Source organism: Theropithecus gelada, chromosome 4, assembly GCF_003255815.1.
Source record: "Theropithecus gelada isolate Dixy chromosome 4, Tgel_1.0, whole genome shotgun sequence".
Lineage (NCBI taxonomy): Eukaryota > Metazoa > Chordata > Mammalia > Primates > Cercopithecidae > Theropithecus > Theropithecus gelada.
The window spans coordinates 167,010,402-167,027,339 of NC_037671.1; the positions used below are offsets into that span (position 1 = coordinate 167,010,402).

General features: G+C 33.7%; 1 protein-coding gene across 3 annotated transcripts in view; it reads left to right on the forward strand.

Annotated features, from left to right (window-relative positions):
- Positions 1-16,938, forward strand: part of VTA1 (vesicle trafficking 1) — a 79,253-nt gene that overhangs the window by 44,930 nt on the left and 17,385 nt on the right. For all 3 annotated transcript variants that reach the window (XM_025382070.1, XM_025382071.1, XM_025382072.1), the window contains 2 exons: positions 3,785-3,893; positions 12,516-12,692. In XM_025382070.1, the coding sequence (XP_025237855.1) occupies positions 3,785-3,893; positions 12,516-12,692 (286 nt within the window). The remainder of the gene's footprint in view (positions 1-3,784; positions 3,894-12,515; positions 12,693-16,938) is intronic.

A 16,938-nucleotide genomic window follows, 5' to 3' on the forward strand; every position in this document is an offset into this window, starting at 1 on the left:
TATTGCTGTTTCTATAGGCCTAAAACAAACACTGGAAATTTCAAGTCATTCTATCTAACTGTATCATAAATGTAACAGAACTTGCTAAATCCAATAGCCCCTTACGTACGACAGAAATAATGATCTCTTGTACTACCACAGAAACATCAGTTAGAATCAGTTAAGCTGTCATACGTTGGAGATGTGTATGCATCTTGAGCAACTACTACATACTGGTCACAAAGCCAAGTGGTTGGTATAAACAACAGATAGACTCTTCTTTTAATGAGTTTATATTTTAACGTGTGTGTGTGTGTTTTGAGGGTTGGAGAGACACTTTGTCAGCATCCTTATATAATTACAAACTGTGATAAATGTTGTTTTAAAAAAAGATGTAAGATTACTGGAGAGTCTGACCTTAGATTGGGAACATCAGGAAAACCTTTCTTAGGAAGTGGCATTTGATCTGGCATATGAGGAATGAGCTGAGTAGGAGTGAGTTAGCTGGGTGAGGAAGAAAAAAGACAACAGGCGAACAGGATGTATGGGCCGTGGCATGTGTAGTAACAGAAGAAAAATGCATAGCTGGATAGTAGTCAGTGAATGGGATAGGGACATTGAGAAGAGGTTGGACAATCAAGAATCAGGTAGAGTAGATCCTTGTATCCAAACTTAGAATTGATTTTGCATTTTACATGAAAAGATTGATATGAGTGGATTTATATTTTAGAAAGATCCCTGAACTCGGAGTATTAGATGAGGAAGATGTGGTAGGGGCTAGGGCAAGAATGGAAGTTGGGACAAATTAGGGGGCTATTGCAGCGAAAATGAGGAGATGAAGACAAATCAAGGTATGTTTCAGAAGGAAAATCAACTGGATTCTTGGTAAATTAGGTAAGGGAGTGGGGAGAGAGGCAAAGCATAGGGAGAACTGTTAAAAATGACTCCTCCCATTTACTTGAGAGTGAAGTTCCCAGAGGAAAGGAAAGGTGGTAGGGGGATCAAAAGGACAGTTTTAATTTTAATTGTATGTGAGACATCCAAGTGCTGGTGTCACATAGTGAGTTGGATATTTGTCCAAGGAGATTCTGGCTAGATTCATAAATTTAAGAATAATAAATTTATCAGTAGTGCTTAAAGCTATAGGAAGGCATATGAAGAGGTAAAAAAATAAATAAATAAGCTAGATGGCAGGATCATGATGCTTGTTTGAATCTGGTAGGTGGTATAATGACTTAAGACAGCCCACTGTAAGATAACAAATGGCAGCTGATATGTTGTACGAACTTGAGATGGGGGAGAGGGAGAATGAATGAATGTACATTATCTGAAGGGAACTGCCTGTATTCATTCAGCTCAGATGATTATTACTAAATGTGCGCCCAGATCTTTCATTTTTAAAAGAGAAGTTAGAAATTTGCTTTCTGTAACTTTTCCCATATTTGAATATAGAAAACATAATTCTTATTTAAAATTCTAAATGTGTTATTATTGATTGCGCCCACTATTTTGCACTCTCTGCTAGGACAGAGTATTTAAAATTACTTGAAGGTCAGCTAGAAGATTAGGAGCCAAAGGAGATAGGAAAGAAATCAAGAGAATTGAGTGTCACAAAAACAAGAGATAGAGAATGTTTCCCAAAGATTGGCATAGTCCAGGGCTTTTAATATATTTACAGAGTGTAGCAGTTTGGTAAGATGATACCTAAAAAGTGTGCCTTGGATTTTCTAGAGTGGACTAGGCAGTTGATATTAGCAAGATCAGTTCCTCAAATGAACTGACAACTTAAGTGAGGTACAGGCTGACACACGTGGGCTCCCTACCAGTAAAAGACACAGGCATATTCAGATTCCCTAACCTTTTGTTTTACTGGAGAATATGAAGTAAACAGAAAAGAAATACACCCTCCCCAGCCCCAGAGCGAACTGAATGGTAAAGAAGTGAAGACTTTAAATGTGGATACTTCTGTTGGAAAGCTCATTTGTGAAGTGGAGCAAAATGTCACACCTGGAAGAAAATCAGAATCCATGTATAGATTTTTTAATTGAATATGTAAGAGGAGTGTTTGATAAGAAGGAAATATGATACAAATTCAGTAATTTAGGGGTTAATTTTTTTAGTTTTCTGTACAGAAGCTACCTCTAGTAGTATCTAGAGACTCACATTATAGAATACTCAACTAAGTATCTGGACCACATGCTGCATTTGTACTCATCAATGACCTAATGGATCTTTGCAGAAGGTTACTCTATTTCTTTTTTTTTTTTTTTTTTTTTGGCCAGGGGGAGGTCCGGAGCCGGGCTGGTGCAGTGGCGCAGTCTTGGCTCACTGCAACGTCTGCCTCCTGGGTTCACATGACTCTCGTGCCTCAGCCTCTTGAGTAGCTGGGATTACAGGTGCCTGCCACCATGCCTGGCTAATTTTTTGTATTTTTTGTAGAGATGGGGTTTCACCATTTTGGCCAGGCTGATCTCCAACTCCTGAGCTCAGGCCATCCACCCTCCTTGGCCTCCCAGAGTGCTCGGATTACAGGCATGAGTCACTGCGCCTAGCTCTCTATTTCTTTTTTTTTTCTTCTTCTTCTTTTTTTTTTTTTTGGAGACAGACTCTTGCTCTGTTGCCCAGGCTGAAGTGCTGTGGCATGGTCTTGGCTCACCACAACCTCTGCCTCCCGGGTTCAAGTGATTCTCCTGCCTCAGCCTCCCGAGTAGCTGCGATTACAGGCGCTTGCCACCGCACCCAGCTAATTTTTGTATTTTCGGTAGAGACAGGGTTTCACTATGTTGGCCAGGCTGGTCTCGAACTCCTGACCTCGTGATCTGCCTGCCTCAGCTTCCCAAAGTACTGGGATTACAGATGTGAGCCACCATGCCTGTTTTCAGATAGTAAAACCACATTCGCTCTCAAACTCTAATGTGCATATTTTGCTCTCAAACTATAATGTGCACCTGGGGTTCTTGTAGTGCAGGTGCAGACTGGCACTTGTAGATCAGGTTCAGTAGATCTGGGGTGGGCTTGAAGATTCTGCATCTCTGACGAGTTCCCAAGTTATAATGATACCACTATAAAGGTCAGTTGAAAATATAAACTAAAAATCACTAGCACATCCAAAATTCTAAGAGGTTTTTATATTTTTTAAAGCAAATTTTAATCTTATATCCTGTAACATTAGCATATCATGTAAAATTAGTTTTAAGGCATAGAAGAGGCAACTAACATGTTTTTCATGATCTTTTCAGTTCTTCTTATAACCCAATCAGGTATTATTTTTCCCTTTTTAGAATCAGTGTGACTGAGGTTCAGAGCTGTTAACTAGCACGTGACTAGTTAAAAAGTCAGGTTTACCTATCAATCTAGCATTTGCTTTAACCACTACATCATCTTAATTTTTTTTTTTCTTGATTTGTACAGGTTTTTTTTTTGTCTTTAGTGAAAATAATTCAATCTATTGTTATTTTTATATTTAGTCTTAGAATTCTACTTTAGCCTGTTTCTCCCCTGTGCAGAAGAGATACAAATTTTGCTGGAAGGACACTCCTGTTTTTACCTTGCATATCCTTTCTGAAATGTTAAATGATAAAAGAGAACTGGGCATGTGTTTTGAGGACAATAGCTTTTTATGAATTCTGTCAAGCCTTAAATACTTGGTGGATTCTAGCAATAGGGTGGGAGTTGCCAGTTTCTTTCAGAGCTGTAATCTGCATAAATAGGTTTTATCTCAGAAATATGATATAGATCATCATAAATGTTTACTTTTTACTTCTTTACTGTAGTCCAATGTTGATATAAAAATGCTCTCTTTTAGAATGTGAAACACAGGAAGTATGCCAGATGGAAGGCAACATACATCCATAATTGTTTAAAGAATGGGGAGACTCCTCAAGCAGGCCCTGTTGGAATTGAAGAAGATAATGGTATGTATTTATTTATTCTGAGTAAAAGGACTTAGTAGAATCATAATTATTCAGTAGATTATTCAGAGTTTTTGGAGGGAACAATACAATTTTGTTTTCATCAGGCCCAGAATCTATAAAAGTATAAAATCATAAACTTAGGGATAGTGAGAAATAGAAATAAAGGTTAAACTTGTAATACCTGTCCATGTCAACAAAATGACTTACCTGTCTCCTACTTTTAATCAGATTTCATTCCTGTTATATAGGAAAGGCAATCCATTTATAATTTATAAAATGTTTTAAAACTGCAAAGAATACTGTATAAGTTTTTGTAAATCTCTTTGAGTTGTGTAGGTTATTTGGGGAGTTAGTAATACATTCACATGGTTCGAAAAAAATCATAGAGTATGTAAAAAATATGAAGTGCATTTCTCCTGTCTACCACATCTCCTATCTTCCCAGATCCTACCAAAACTCAAGTAAGCATTGTTTTTAGGTTTTTTGTGTATCTTTACAGAGATCATTCTTTATGAGTTTACTACCGAGTAGAAACATATATGCTCCCGTTTTTCATACAACTGGTAATATACATGCTGTTCTGCACCTGGCTGTGGTTTTTTTAAACTTAATATGTACAGGAAAATTTTACCATCACATAGTGTGTGTTACAAATTTTAATGATGAAAAAATAAAGGTCTTATTATTTTACTTGGCCTTTCAGTTAATGTATAATAGAAAAGAGAAACCTTTTTTCACTTACTTGTTTTTTATGTATTAGACGTAGTAAATAGATGGTTATAAAGAGAATGACCACTGTTCTTGGAACTGAGAAAATTCCAAACGATCCTTGCATTTTGCTACACACTTTTAGGCATATGTGAAGATAATTATCCATTGCAGGCATCAGTAAACTTTCTTAAAGGATCAGATAATAAATATTTTCAGTTTATGAATGATACTGTCTTCGTTGCAACTGTTTAGCTCTGCTGTTATAGTACAGAAGGAGCCATAGATAATATGTAAAAAAATGAGTGTAGTTGTGTTCCAGTAAAGTTTTATTTACAATAACAGGCCACCAGCCCACTGGCCATAGTTGGCTAACCCCAATCTGATTAATCTGTTTAGATCTAGTATTATAATGAATTATATTGAAATATTGCCTATTATTGAACCAACTTTACATTGTGTAATAAACCCCACTTGGTGATGATATGTATTTTTTTTTATTTATTTTTTTATTATACTGATAGGTTCATTTCACTACTATATCATTTAGGATTTTTACATTGACATTTATAACTAAAAATGGTCTACAGTTTTCCTTTTTGGTATCAATGTTATGATGTTATGCTTACTTCATAAATATAATCAGAATGTTTCTGGTCTTTTTCTGTGCTTTGGAACAGTGGAATTATCTGGTCTTTAAATTCACCCTAGACATTTTTTTGTGAAACCAACTAGCCGTTTTACTTTTCAGGACTATTTTAGATGTTTCATTTTAGGTATATTGAAATACCTAATAAATTGTCAATTTGGGGTTTTTTTGGCTTTCTTTCAATATCAGTGACTTCTTTAAAAACTCTTTAACATTTTGCCTTTGAAAGTAGGAAATGTGCATTTTGATTATCACGTTGATCTGTTTTGTTCTGAAATGGTTATTGTAGGCCCTTACTATTAATAATACCAAATAGATTATTAAATGTAGATAGTTTTTGTTTTCCAAAAGTCAGCTTAAATGGAAGTTGTCATTTCTGTTATTTTCATACAGATTTGATGGAGTTTCTGGATAGTAGAAAATTGTAAGCTATAGAATATTAATAATAAATCCTCTGCAATATAAAGAAGAATATGTTCACTGCATACTTTTTCAACTCATTAACTTAAAACATAACCTGGTGTCATAATCAGGGCTTAATGTCATAACATCTAATAATATCTTCTCAAAGATAGCCTATATATCTACAAGATATACTGTCATTAAATCTGAATTTGTGTGAGAAAACGCTTAAGACTTTGATTTGTTTTCTTTTTCTGAGTGTAGAATTATATTCTGTTGTGTTTTAGGATTAACTCTTGCATCATAGTCTTAAGTGTAAAAGGTAGTATATTTCACAAAAACCTAATTTTCTATTGTTCTGGAATTGAATTTCTAGTAAAACCAGTATAAAATAATAGATATTGTACTTTAGTTAACTTAGATAAAGAACAAGAGTATATACTTTTGAAGACAGTACTGTGTATTAAGTTCTAGCTGAATACCACATCACCATGACATTTTAATAGATATTACAAACAGGCTTCAACTTATCGTTTAACGTATACTTTTTCACCTTTAAGAAGATAGCAAAACAATATCCATTCAATAGAAACTGTACTTCGAGAACCCTTACAAAGTCATCATTTTTCACTTTCAGTACAATATTTATTAAATTACATAAAGGCTTTGTGTTAGATGATTTTGCACTAATGTAAGTGCTCTGAGCATGTTTCATGTAGGCCAGGCTAAGCTATGATCTTCAGTAGGTTAGGTATTTTAAATGCATTTTTTACTTAGATTTTTGACTTACAGTGGGTTTATTGGGATGTAACACCATCATATGTTGGTGAGCATCTGTAGAATTAATGATAAAAAAAGAACAATAGATCATTGAAACCACTCATTTTATGTGGTAAATTTGTTTTGATACAATGTCAAATTTACTGGAAAGTTGCCAGAATGATATAAAGAATTCCGATATGCCTTTGATCCCGAATTAAACATTCTCTCATTGATTCATAGTCTCTCTCTCTTTCTCACCCCTTGTCCCCTTTTGTCTCTCCCCACTCCCCCTACCACACATACGGAAGAAAGGACATGAGGTTATTTTATAGATAGATTATGTGTGTGTGTGTGTGTGTGTGTGTGTGTGTGTGTGTGTGTGTAAAATTTTAAAATACAACTTGATATCATAATCTGGTGTTAATGTCATGATTTTTAGCTGTATCTCCTTAGAAATGACTTATGGCTTCACAAGACATATATATATATATATTTCTATATCTGTATTTATTTTCTATATATATATTTATTTATTTTCCATATTATATATATAGAAGTCTTTGTTAGTAAATTAGAGATATGCTCTTTTACTCCTGAATACTTCTGTGTTTCCTAAGAATAGTGGCATTCTTTTTACTACAGTGTACTTACCAAAATTGAGAAGTATAGTATTTATTCAGTGTATCAACTGATCTCCATCTGTATTCAGATTTCAGCAGTTGACTCAGTAATACCCTTTGTAGTTTTCTTCCTCATGCAAATAGATCATACGTCGCCTCTGGGTGCCATATCTCTTTAGTGTCCTTAATCTGGAGTAGCTCCTCAGGATTTCCGGTGTTTCTTTGCCTTGATGTTTTTGAAAAGTACAATTACTTGTTAACTGTTCCTCAATTTGTTTGTCTGGTGTTGCCTCATAATTAGTTTAACCCTATGCATTTTTTGCAGAATAGCCCAAAATAAGGTTTTGTCCTCCCTGCCTTACATTAGAAGTATACGATTTTGGTGCAATATTGGTGATGTTAAGTGATCACTTGGGTAATGTGGTGTCTTCTGAGTTATTCCCCATTAAAGTTATTTTTTCCCTTTGCTATTTAATTTAAGGAAGATACTTTGATATTACGTAAATATCCTATATTTTTTATGCAACTTCACCCCGTGGGTTGATGATTTATCATTCTTTTTGTTTTAATTAGTTGGCACTCCACCATGAGGATGGACTTTCCAGTCTATACATAAATAAATGTGTGTGTTTATTCATTTAATTATTTACATCAATATGGGCTCATGAATTTATATTCAGTGATTATAATTCATTACCCATTATTCTTTATTATGTTCCTTTATGTGACTCCTGTTGCAGCTTCTACACCAGTTGTGGTTTCATTACTTGAGCAAATTAACATTCTTTGGTACCCAGTATACAGCTGTTGATCTGGCCTTTTTCTTCATAGCTGTCCATAAGGTTCACTAGAAGCAGTTTGCTTTCAGCTGGCATGGCCCCAGTACACCTTCACTGTCCTACCTCTGCGGTGTATCAACTCTCCAGCTCTGTGTCACAATTTAGTTTGCAGGGATCTTAATAGCCTTCTTACCCTTCCACAAGATATTACACTGGTCCATTATATTGATGATATTATGCTGATTGGACCTAGTGAGCAACTAATCTGGACTTAGTGGTAAGACATTTGCTTCTCAGAGAATGGAAAATCAATTTGACTAAAATTCAGGAACCTCAGTGAAATTTCTAAAGTTCTGGTAATATGGAGCATGTCAAGATATTCATACTAAGGTGATATTGTTCTATCTAGCCACTCCTACAACCAAGAATAGAGGTATGGTACCTAGTGGGCCTATTTGGATTTTGGAGTCCACACGTTCCTCATTTGGGTGTATTACTCTGACCCATCTGCTGAGTAACTCAGTCTTTTCTTTTTCCTTCATCTTAACTATTCTGTCCTTTGAGTGTCCACATAAATTTTAGAATTAGATTTTCAATTTCTCTTCTTTAGAAAAAATGCCTACTGGGATTATGATTAGTATTAAACTTAGGGAGAATTAATTATCTTTCAGTACATGAACATAATATATCTTTCCATTTATTTAAGCTTTCTGTAATTTCTTTCAGCGGTATTTTAGATTTTTTGGAGTAGAGGTTTTGTACTTCTTTCGTTAAATTCAAGTATTTTGTGTCCTTTCATTCTCTTGTAAATGAAATTAATTTTATAATTTAGTTTTCCAGTCATTTGCTTCTAATATAAATTACAATTGATTTTTGTATAATCTTTTATCTTGCAACCTTGCTAAATTTACCTGTTGATTCTGATAATTACTTTGTAAATTCATTGAGAGTTTGTATGTAGATAATTATGTCATCTGCAAGGAGAGACAGTTTTGCTTCTTCCTTTCCAATCCTCATTTCTTTTTCCTGCCTATTGTGCCAGGGGCAATAAATATGTCCATTGTTTTGTTTGGTTTTTTGCCCTATGCAATACTGAGAAATTTTCTTTATTTCTAGGGTGCTGAGAAGTTTTGTCATAAATATTGAATTTTGTCAAGTGCTTTTTATGCACTTATTGAAATTGTCATAGGACTTTTCTTCTTCTGTTAATATGAGTTACATTGATTGATTTTTCAAATGTTGAACCAACCCTGCACTCATTGGTAAGCTTAGTCATGATGAGGCCTTGTATTATATGACAGGATTTGATTCTGATATTAAGAATTTGTATGTCTACATTTCAGTGTTTGTGAGGTTTGGTATCAGGGTTACACTGGCCTCATAAAACAAGGTGAAAGTAATCCCTTCTGTTTTCTGAAAGTGTGTGCATAAGATTGGTATTTTTTCTTACTTGAATGTTTGATATAATTCACTGCTTATTCCATTTAGGCCCTGCATTTTCTTTGTAGGAGGGTTTTTAACCATGAATTCAATTTTCCCAATAGATTTAGGACTATTCAGATCATCTCTTTTTGGGTGAGTTATGGTATTTTGTATCTTCAAGTGGTTTGTTCATTTCCCTGAGGTAGCGCCGTTTATTGGCATAATATTTTCTTATTGTCTTAACTATCCTTTTAATGTCTGTAGGATGTATTTGATATCTCCTCCTTCATTTGTCATATTCATAATAGCTGTTTCCTCTTTTTCCCCCCAACCTCTTGACAGAGATGTTTTAATTTTTTTTTTATTATTTCAACAAGTACTTAGTAAATTTTTTTCTTTTTTCTTTTCTATTCCTTTTATTTTTTCCTGCACCACACTTGGAGTTTAATTTGCTTTTGTTTTATTTAGCTTCTTAGGGAGGAAATGTGGATCTTTGATCTTTAAATCTTTCTTTTCTGATAGAAGAATTTAAATCTATCAGTTTCCCTCTAAGCATTGGTTTTTAGTGACATTCTGCAAATTTTGGTATCACTCAGTTCACCATAATTACAGTTTTCTTTGTGATTTCTTCTTTGAGTAATGGATTATTTATAAATATATTAATTTCAGAATGTTGGAGGTGTTTCTAGATATCTTAACTGATTTCTAATTCAGTTCCATTTTAGTCGGAGAACATACTATAAAAGATTTCGGTATTTTGTAGTTTACCAAGATTTATTTTATGGCCCAGCATATGATCTGTCTTGGTGAATGTCCTATGTGCAGTTGAAAAGAATGTATTCTGCAGTTATTGGTTATGATGTTCTGTGTTAAGTCTCCAACTATAGTGGTTTTACTAGTTCTGTCAATTTGTTTTATTTTCAGACTCTGTTATTATATTAGGCACATGTACTTTTATAGTTATTTTTTATGAACTAACCTTTTTATTATTATGGAACATCCCACTGTATCTTGCTGATATTCGAGGTTATTAATTCTGTTTGTCCTCATTTTAAAGTTTACCACTCCAGCTTTTGTCAGCTTGATATTTATGTGACTTTTTTTATCATTATCAAATGGTCCTTTTTATCTCAGCTAATATTCCTTGTCATTGATTCTGTTTGTTTATTATTAAAATTAGTCACCAGCTTTTGTCTACTGGATATTCGCATGGTATGTCAATTTTCATCCTTTTAGTTTAAACAAATCTAGGTCTTTGTGTTTTAAAGTACTTTTCCTGCAAAAAGCATAAAGGCACTTTTTTATTCTGACTCTCAGCCCCTGTGTGAGAAATAGTGTTTAGTTCATTTACATTTGATGTAATTGCTATAGCTAGATTTTTGCCATTTCCTTTCTGTTAATCCCATCTGTTTTTTTTTCTCCTCTTACAATTTTCCCCCCCTCTGGTTAGTTTTTTCTCTTTCATTTGTTATGTCTATGTTTTTCTTTATGGCCTTGAACAAATTTATCATAGTTGCTTTAAAGTGCTTTTCTGCTGCGTTCAGTATCAGGGTCATTTTGAGGTCTTTTTTGTAGACTCCTTTTTTTACATTTTCCTTTTCTTCCCTAATTTTTAATAACTTCTATTGTTGATAACATGTTGAAGCTCCTCTGCAGCCTGTTGTCTTTCTCTGCAAAGTCTTGATTCTTGTTCAAGCAGACCATTGACTTGCCAGAACTCAAACTTTGTCCCCCACTTTCAGCTGTAAGTTGTTGCTTTTCTCCAGGGCCCCCTAGAGTCTTACCTGAGTGTGCATAATTCAGGAACTTGTAGGTATTTAGTTGGGATTCATACAAACATTTCATGGCTCACTTCTTGGCAACTCTTTCTTTTGTGTAGACTATTGAGTGCCCTCAGATGAAAAGCCACATAAAATCAAATGTTACCTGGTAAGATTTCCTCTTACCCGTACTCTCATTTCTACCAACTTTTGGTTGTGCTCTAGTGCTTTTATGTTGTGGAGCGTTTTTCTTTCTCAGAATGTATAAATGTTAGAGTTCTCCAGTATTGGGGAAAGTCATGTTAATGTGTGTAAAGTATAAATATATCCACAAGGCTGCTTGATAAAATGCTCATCTCAGATTAGTGAGTAAATTTAACTTTTTTTCCTATTTGAAATTAACTACATTGAATAACCTGTTTATAATCAGACAAAAAAGTTATTTAAAGATGTGGTAGGAAACAATAAGATCTATTCTCTTTGATGAACCTGTAGCTCTAGCTTGCTTTTATTTTAAGTTATTATGATTACCAATAGTGGCTGATTGTCATTTTATACTCAAAGTTCAGTTTTTCAAGGTAGTTTTCAAATTCGGCTCATGATACAGTATATTTTAAAAGTTTACATTTCAGGACTTTTCAAAATGAAATATCTCATTTCTTTCTACATAGCTAAATGCAAAATTTTATTCCTGTTTTTGTTTATTAGCTAAATGCATTGAACAACTCACAATCATTTAGTAGCTACTACACAGTAAATCTTAAGTAAAAGTCAGCTGTCAGAAAATGGAGTTCTTATTGGATAGCATAAATGTGACATGTTTTGCCAGAAATATCCTTGAGTCTTCATAAGTTTAAAGAAAGTTTATTTTAAAGAAAAATATAGGTCAGGCGCGGTGGCTCACACCTTTAATCCCAGCACTTTGGGAGGCCAAGGCAAGCAGATCACGAGGTCCGGAGATCGAGACCATCCTGGCTAACACGGTGAAAGCCCGTCTTTACTAAAAATACAAAAAAAAAAAAAAAATAGCTGGGCGTGGTGGTGGGCCCCTGTAGTCCCAGCTACTTAGGAGCCTGAGGCAGGAGAATGGTGTGAACCCAGGAGGTGGAGCTTACAGTGAGCTCAGATCATGCCACTGCACTCCAGCCTGGGCAACAGAGCAAGACTCTGTCTCAAAAATATATATATACACATATATATTTGTTTATATATATATGTTTGTGTATATATATATAAACATATATATATACACATGCACACACACTATATGCAGAGATTTTATAGAATTAGAAAATATTAACCTGAAAGAAGTGATAATCATATTGTCAGGTGCGTTTACATTTTTTAAGAAAATAAAAAAATTAAAAATACTGTTTTAAGAATAGAGAGCCTGCTTCTCCACTGCATTAAATAGAATTGCATTTAAAGATTCCATTTGTCATGTGTATAGTGAAATAAGAATACTTAGCATTTGTATTTCAAAATACCTAGTGTAACATTGTGTATATGTGATCTGATAGATGTTGAAGAAAATGAAGATGCTGGAGCAGCCTCTCTGCCCACTCAGCCAACTCAGCCATCATCATCTTCAACTTATGACCCAAGCAACATGCCATCAGGCAACTATACTGGAATACAGATTCCTCCGGGTGCACACGCTCCAGCTAATACACCAGCAGAAGTGCCTCACAGCACAGGTAGGAAACTATTACTGAATGATTTATTTAATTCCCCTTTTATAAATAAGAACTGCATTTCTTATCATATATGTGCCTCATAATGATGGTCGTGAAACATGACAAGTTCCTTGAATTCCATTTGAACCCACAAGAAACATTAAATTATTTTAATTAAAGTTTTAATAAAAGTTGTGTTCTAGTTATTTGAGAAATGACAAGTATTATGTGCATTGATTGCTGTTAACCTTATATTTTATTAATAAGATTAGTTTCTATGCTTTTCATATATATGCTGTTTTTCTTTTTCTTCTCTTCCCTTTCTTTTCCCCTCACTGTTGTTTTAGAATGGCTCAGAGGTGAGTGGGGTTGATTATAGGATGTGTCAGTTAGGGTCTCACTGTGATACCTAGGTTTGTTTCATTCCCTTGGGACTATGCCTCTGCCCGTGATGGGGAGTAGGCTTTAAGGCATAAAATCTCAGTAACAATGAAATCATAAGACAAGTGAAAGGAGGGATTTGGGTTATTTTTTTTTTTAACCTTACAAATGTGACACTTTAAAAAACTAACAGGAAAGAGAGACCCATCTTTGAATAAATCAGTGCTGTATGTGTATGTTTTTATTTTTAAAAATCTGACAAAATTAGTCCTCAGTAGTTAAGTCAGGGTCAGTAAAGACACTTTGACAAAATTTCAGTTACTCTTCCCTTTAATTGCATTGTTGACAGAGTGTCACCTTTATCTCCAAGTAGGATACTTGTAACTATAATTTAAATTTTACATTTAATTTAATTTTTTCAGAAACTTTTCTTAAAAATTTACTTTTATCCCAGGTGACTTATGGTCTAAACTATATAAATGCTTTAAAATACTTAATGAATGGAATGATAGTCATCCTTTGAGCCCTGATTTCTACTGTTCCTATTATGCAACACACTGTTACTTTATTGACTTTCATTTGTCAGCCTTATTTTACCCAAACCTTGTAAGTTATTTTACGTGAATTACATTATATGCAAGTTTTCTATTTTGACCATCGTAACATCAAGTATGATTAGTGTCTTTCCTCCTATTTTAAACTTTCAAGTTTATATTATCTGCAAAAATATTGCTAACATTTTCTTTAAGATTATTGATGAAATGATAATTTTAGCACTGATCTCTTTTTGTGTCTTCATTCAGCATATTTTACCCTGACATTTCAATATTTTATGGCCCATGTGATGACATTATTAGACAAACCTATTTGCATTTATTTTGGAAGTAAAATTTCTTGGAACACTATTAAGTATTTTGTTATGTTTAGAAATATTCGTTATTTCCAGTGTAGAATAATGTAAGTGAAACCAGCTACTTAGATCTCTTTGTCTCAGATGAATACTGTTCAAATTATACTTGAAGGTTTAAATCCGATCAAGAGTCCCAGACACAAGCATTCTATAGAGGAGCCAAGAGGAAATAAAATGCATTTAGGAGGCAAATCATATTGGTTATTTGTTTCTACCCCGTGCTAAAGCATAAACTCAGCTGATACTTAACTTCTCATGACCTTAATTTTTCCTCTTTCGAATATGAAATTAATCATACTTCTCATGGTTATTTTAATTATTAAAAGGGAAAAACTATAAAAATGGACTAGTAGTAGGCCTATCACAAAATCAGTGTTCAGCAAATTAGCTTCCTTTCCCTCTTTTTTCCCCTCTTCCTTCCTGTTTCTGTGCCAAGGAGAGACAAGGTATTTAATGGCAAGTTAATGATCACTTAAAATTATTATGCAAATCAAGAGAAGTATCACAACTGGGGGTAGGATATTAACCTTATAGAAAGACTATCCAAAAAGTTTTGGTTTAGACAGTATATCTCCAGGCAGAGTTGTGGCATAGGCATATCAATGTATATTTTATATATAGGCAAACTCTATGAGTATACGAAAGAGAAAACACTTTTAGTAGGAGGCTATAGTAGATTGATCCATATGAAATTGCTAGTTTTGTGTAACAAAAACGATACAGTATTGGTAGTCTTATATGTTCAAACTAATACACAATGTATCTCCTGGCTAGAATAGTCATGACATAAAGATAAATATTAGGTGGTTTTCCATTAGAAAGTTTTCTGTCATAAACAGTTCAATTTGATCCAGTTAACTCCAGCATGAGCCTCTTGTTTTCTCTTTTGTTCCTTAGTGGGAAGAATAAAACTAAAAACTTAAAACTTTTATAGAATGAGATCCAAACATATTTTATACACTCTTGTAGCCTTACCAGTCAAATGATTATCATAGCTAATTTCCACACTTATTCTCGCACAACTATATTATATGTTACTGTCTTTAATTCACAGACTCTCAAGAGACTAAGCAGTTATTCTAAGAAAACAAACATACCCGGTAATGACAGAACCAGGATTTGAATCCAAGTTTTTTTGACTTCATGTTTTGGCCACCTGCCTTCTATGTTCCTTCCTCCAAGGAATTCAAATCCTCTCAAAACCTACTTTTCTGATAGTATATTTCCCCTTAAAATTGGTTTGAGATGTTGAAATCTCCTTTTAGCCCCAGATTTTTTTCTATTATATTTGAAACGGTAAAAAAAAAAAAAGTTCATAGTTGCCTAATAAAAAACAAAATAATGTTTTTAATGTATAAATAATAGCAAATGTTTCCCTTCTTACTCACTTTAAGAATGATTTATTTTCTCTCATATAAAGGTCCAGGATGCACTTTTATCAAAGGGAAATCCTTAAGATAGCTGAAAAGAATAGTATGTACTAATTTGCAGTTTTCAGTTCTTCCACAAAAAAGCAAAGGGGGTGCAATGAGGACAGGGATAGTGATTGTTTAAACAGGCGAAATGTTTGCTTTCTGTGCTTTCACCACTGCACAAATATCACATGTAGTTGATACAGTGTGTTTTTTTCTTTCTCAGGAAACATAAGCTTCTTATAGTTCATATTACAGGAGAAGATTTTAGTAATAAAGCTAGATTAAATAATAAAGTTATTTTTTGATCAAAGCTAGCCTTTCATTGTAAAATGCAACTCACTTCATAGATCAAAATATAGGCTGTGTACTTGTGTCAGAAGTACCATGTTTGCATTCTTCTGTAAGCTTTGATATCCTATTGTTGATACTCTGGCCTACGCATTTCTGTCAACACTATTTCTCATGATTAAGGTTTCACTCATTCTTTGCTTATGCTGTTCCTCATAGGTAATGTAGGTAACATGTCTTTCTGTCTTTTTCTGTGTCTCTCCAAATGTTATGTTCTTTCAGAAGTCTGTTTAATCACACTTTCTGGATAGCCTTCTCTATTTAGAGATTTGTTTGGAGTATTTTAATTTAGGCAAAAATGCAAATTACTTAGCAACGAATGGCATTGATCTATAGATTGGACCGTTAAAGTGTGGTAGATTTACCTTGTTTATAAAGATGTATATGAAAAATACATGTAATCTACATAAGCTATAGGTACACCTGTTTCAAAGCACTAGACACGACTAGTCTCTGAAGATCCATCGCAGATTTTACATTCTAGCATTTTTAAAATAATATATATTTATGTGCCTTTCAGTGTTTGGCAACTTTTATGGAGAAAATTGTCAGATGTTTATAATTTAAATACATTTGGTGAGTATTTATCAAAATCAAGCAAAAAATAGTCATTGAATAGATCAGCCTAAAATTGGTCTGTCTCCTCACTTTGGATTTATATTTTATACAGTTTTCTATAAATGTATTCATATACACAGTATATAAGAATATTTACTGCAGCATTATTTGTAATAGCAAAAGATTGGAAATTAAAACTTAAATGTCCATCAGTAATGGATTGCTTTATAAACTATGCAATGCAGAGAATGGGACACTAACCATTAAAAACAGCACAACTTATATGTATTAATCTGGAATTATTGCTAGGACACATTAAGTGAAAAATGCATAAAACAGTATAGTATGCAGAACTTACTACCATTTGCAAAACACGCACATGAAGTATGCCTTCTGGAAGATTTTGGTTTAGACAAGTACACAAATTTCTCAGCAGAGAATAGCATTGACATATATGTGGATTGGATTGGACACACAGTTATTTGTAGGTGGGTGGAAAGGTGTCATAGAAACTGGTGCTAGCCCTAAAGTGCTTTGGAGTAGGAGAGGCAGGCTTTCTCCTTTATATTTTTTTGTACTATATAAAATTTGTACTTCACTGTTCATCTGTATCCCTATGTACTTTAAAATTTTTCAATTTTTAGTTAAAAAACAA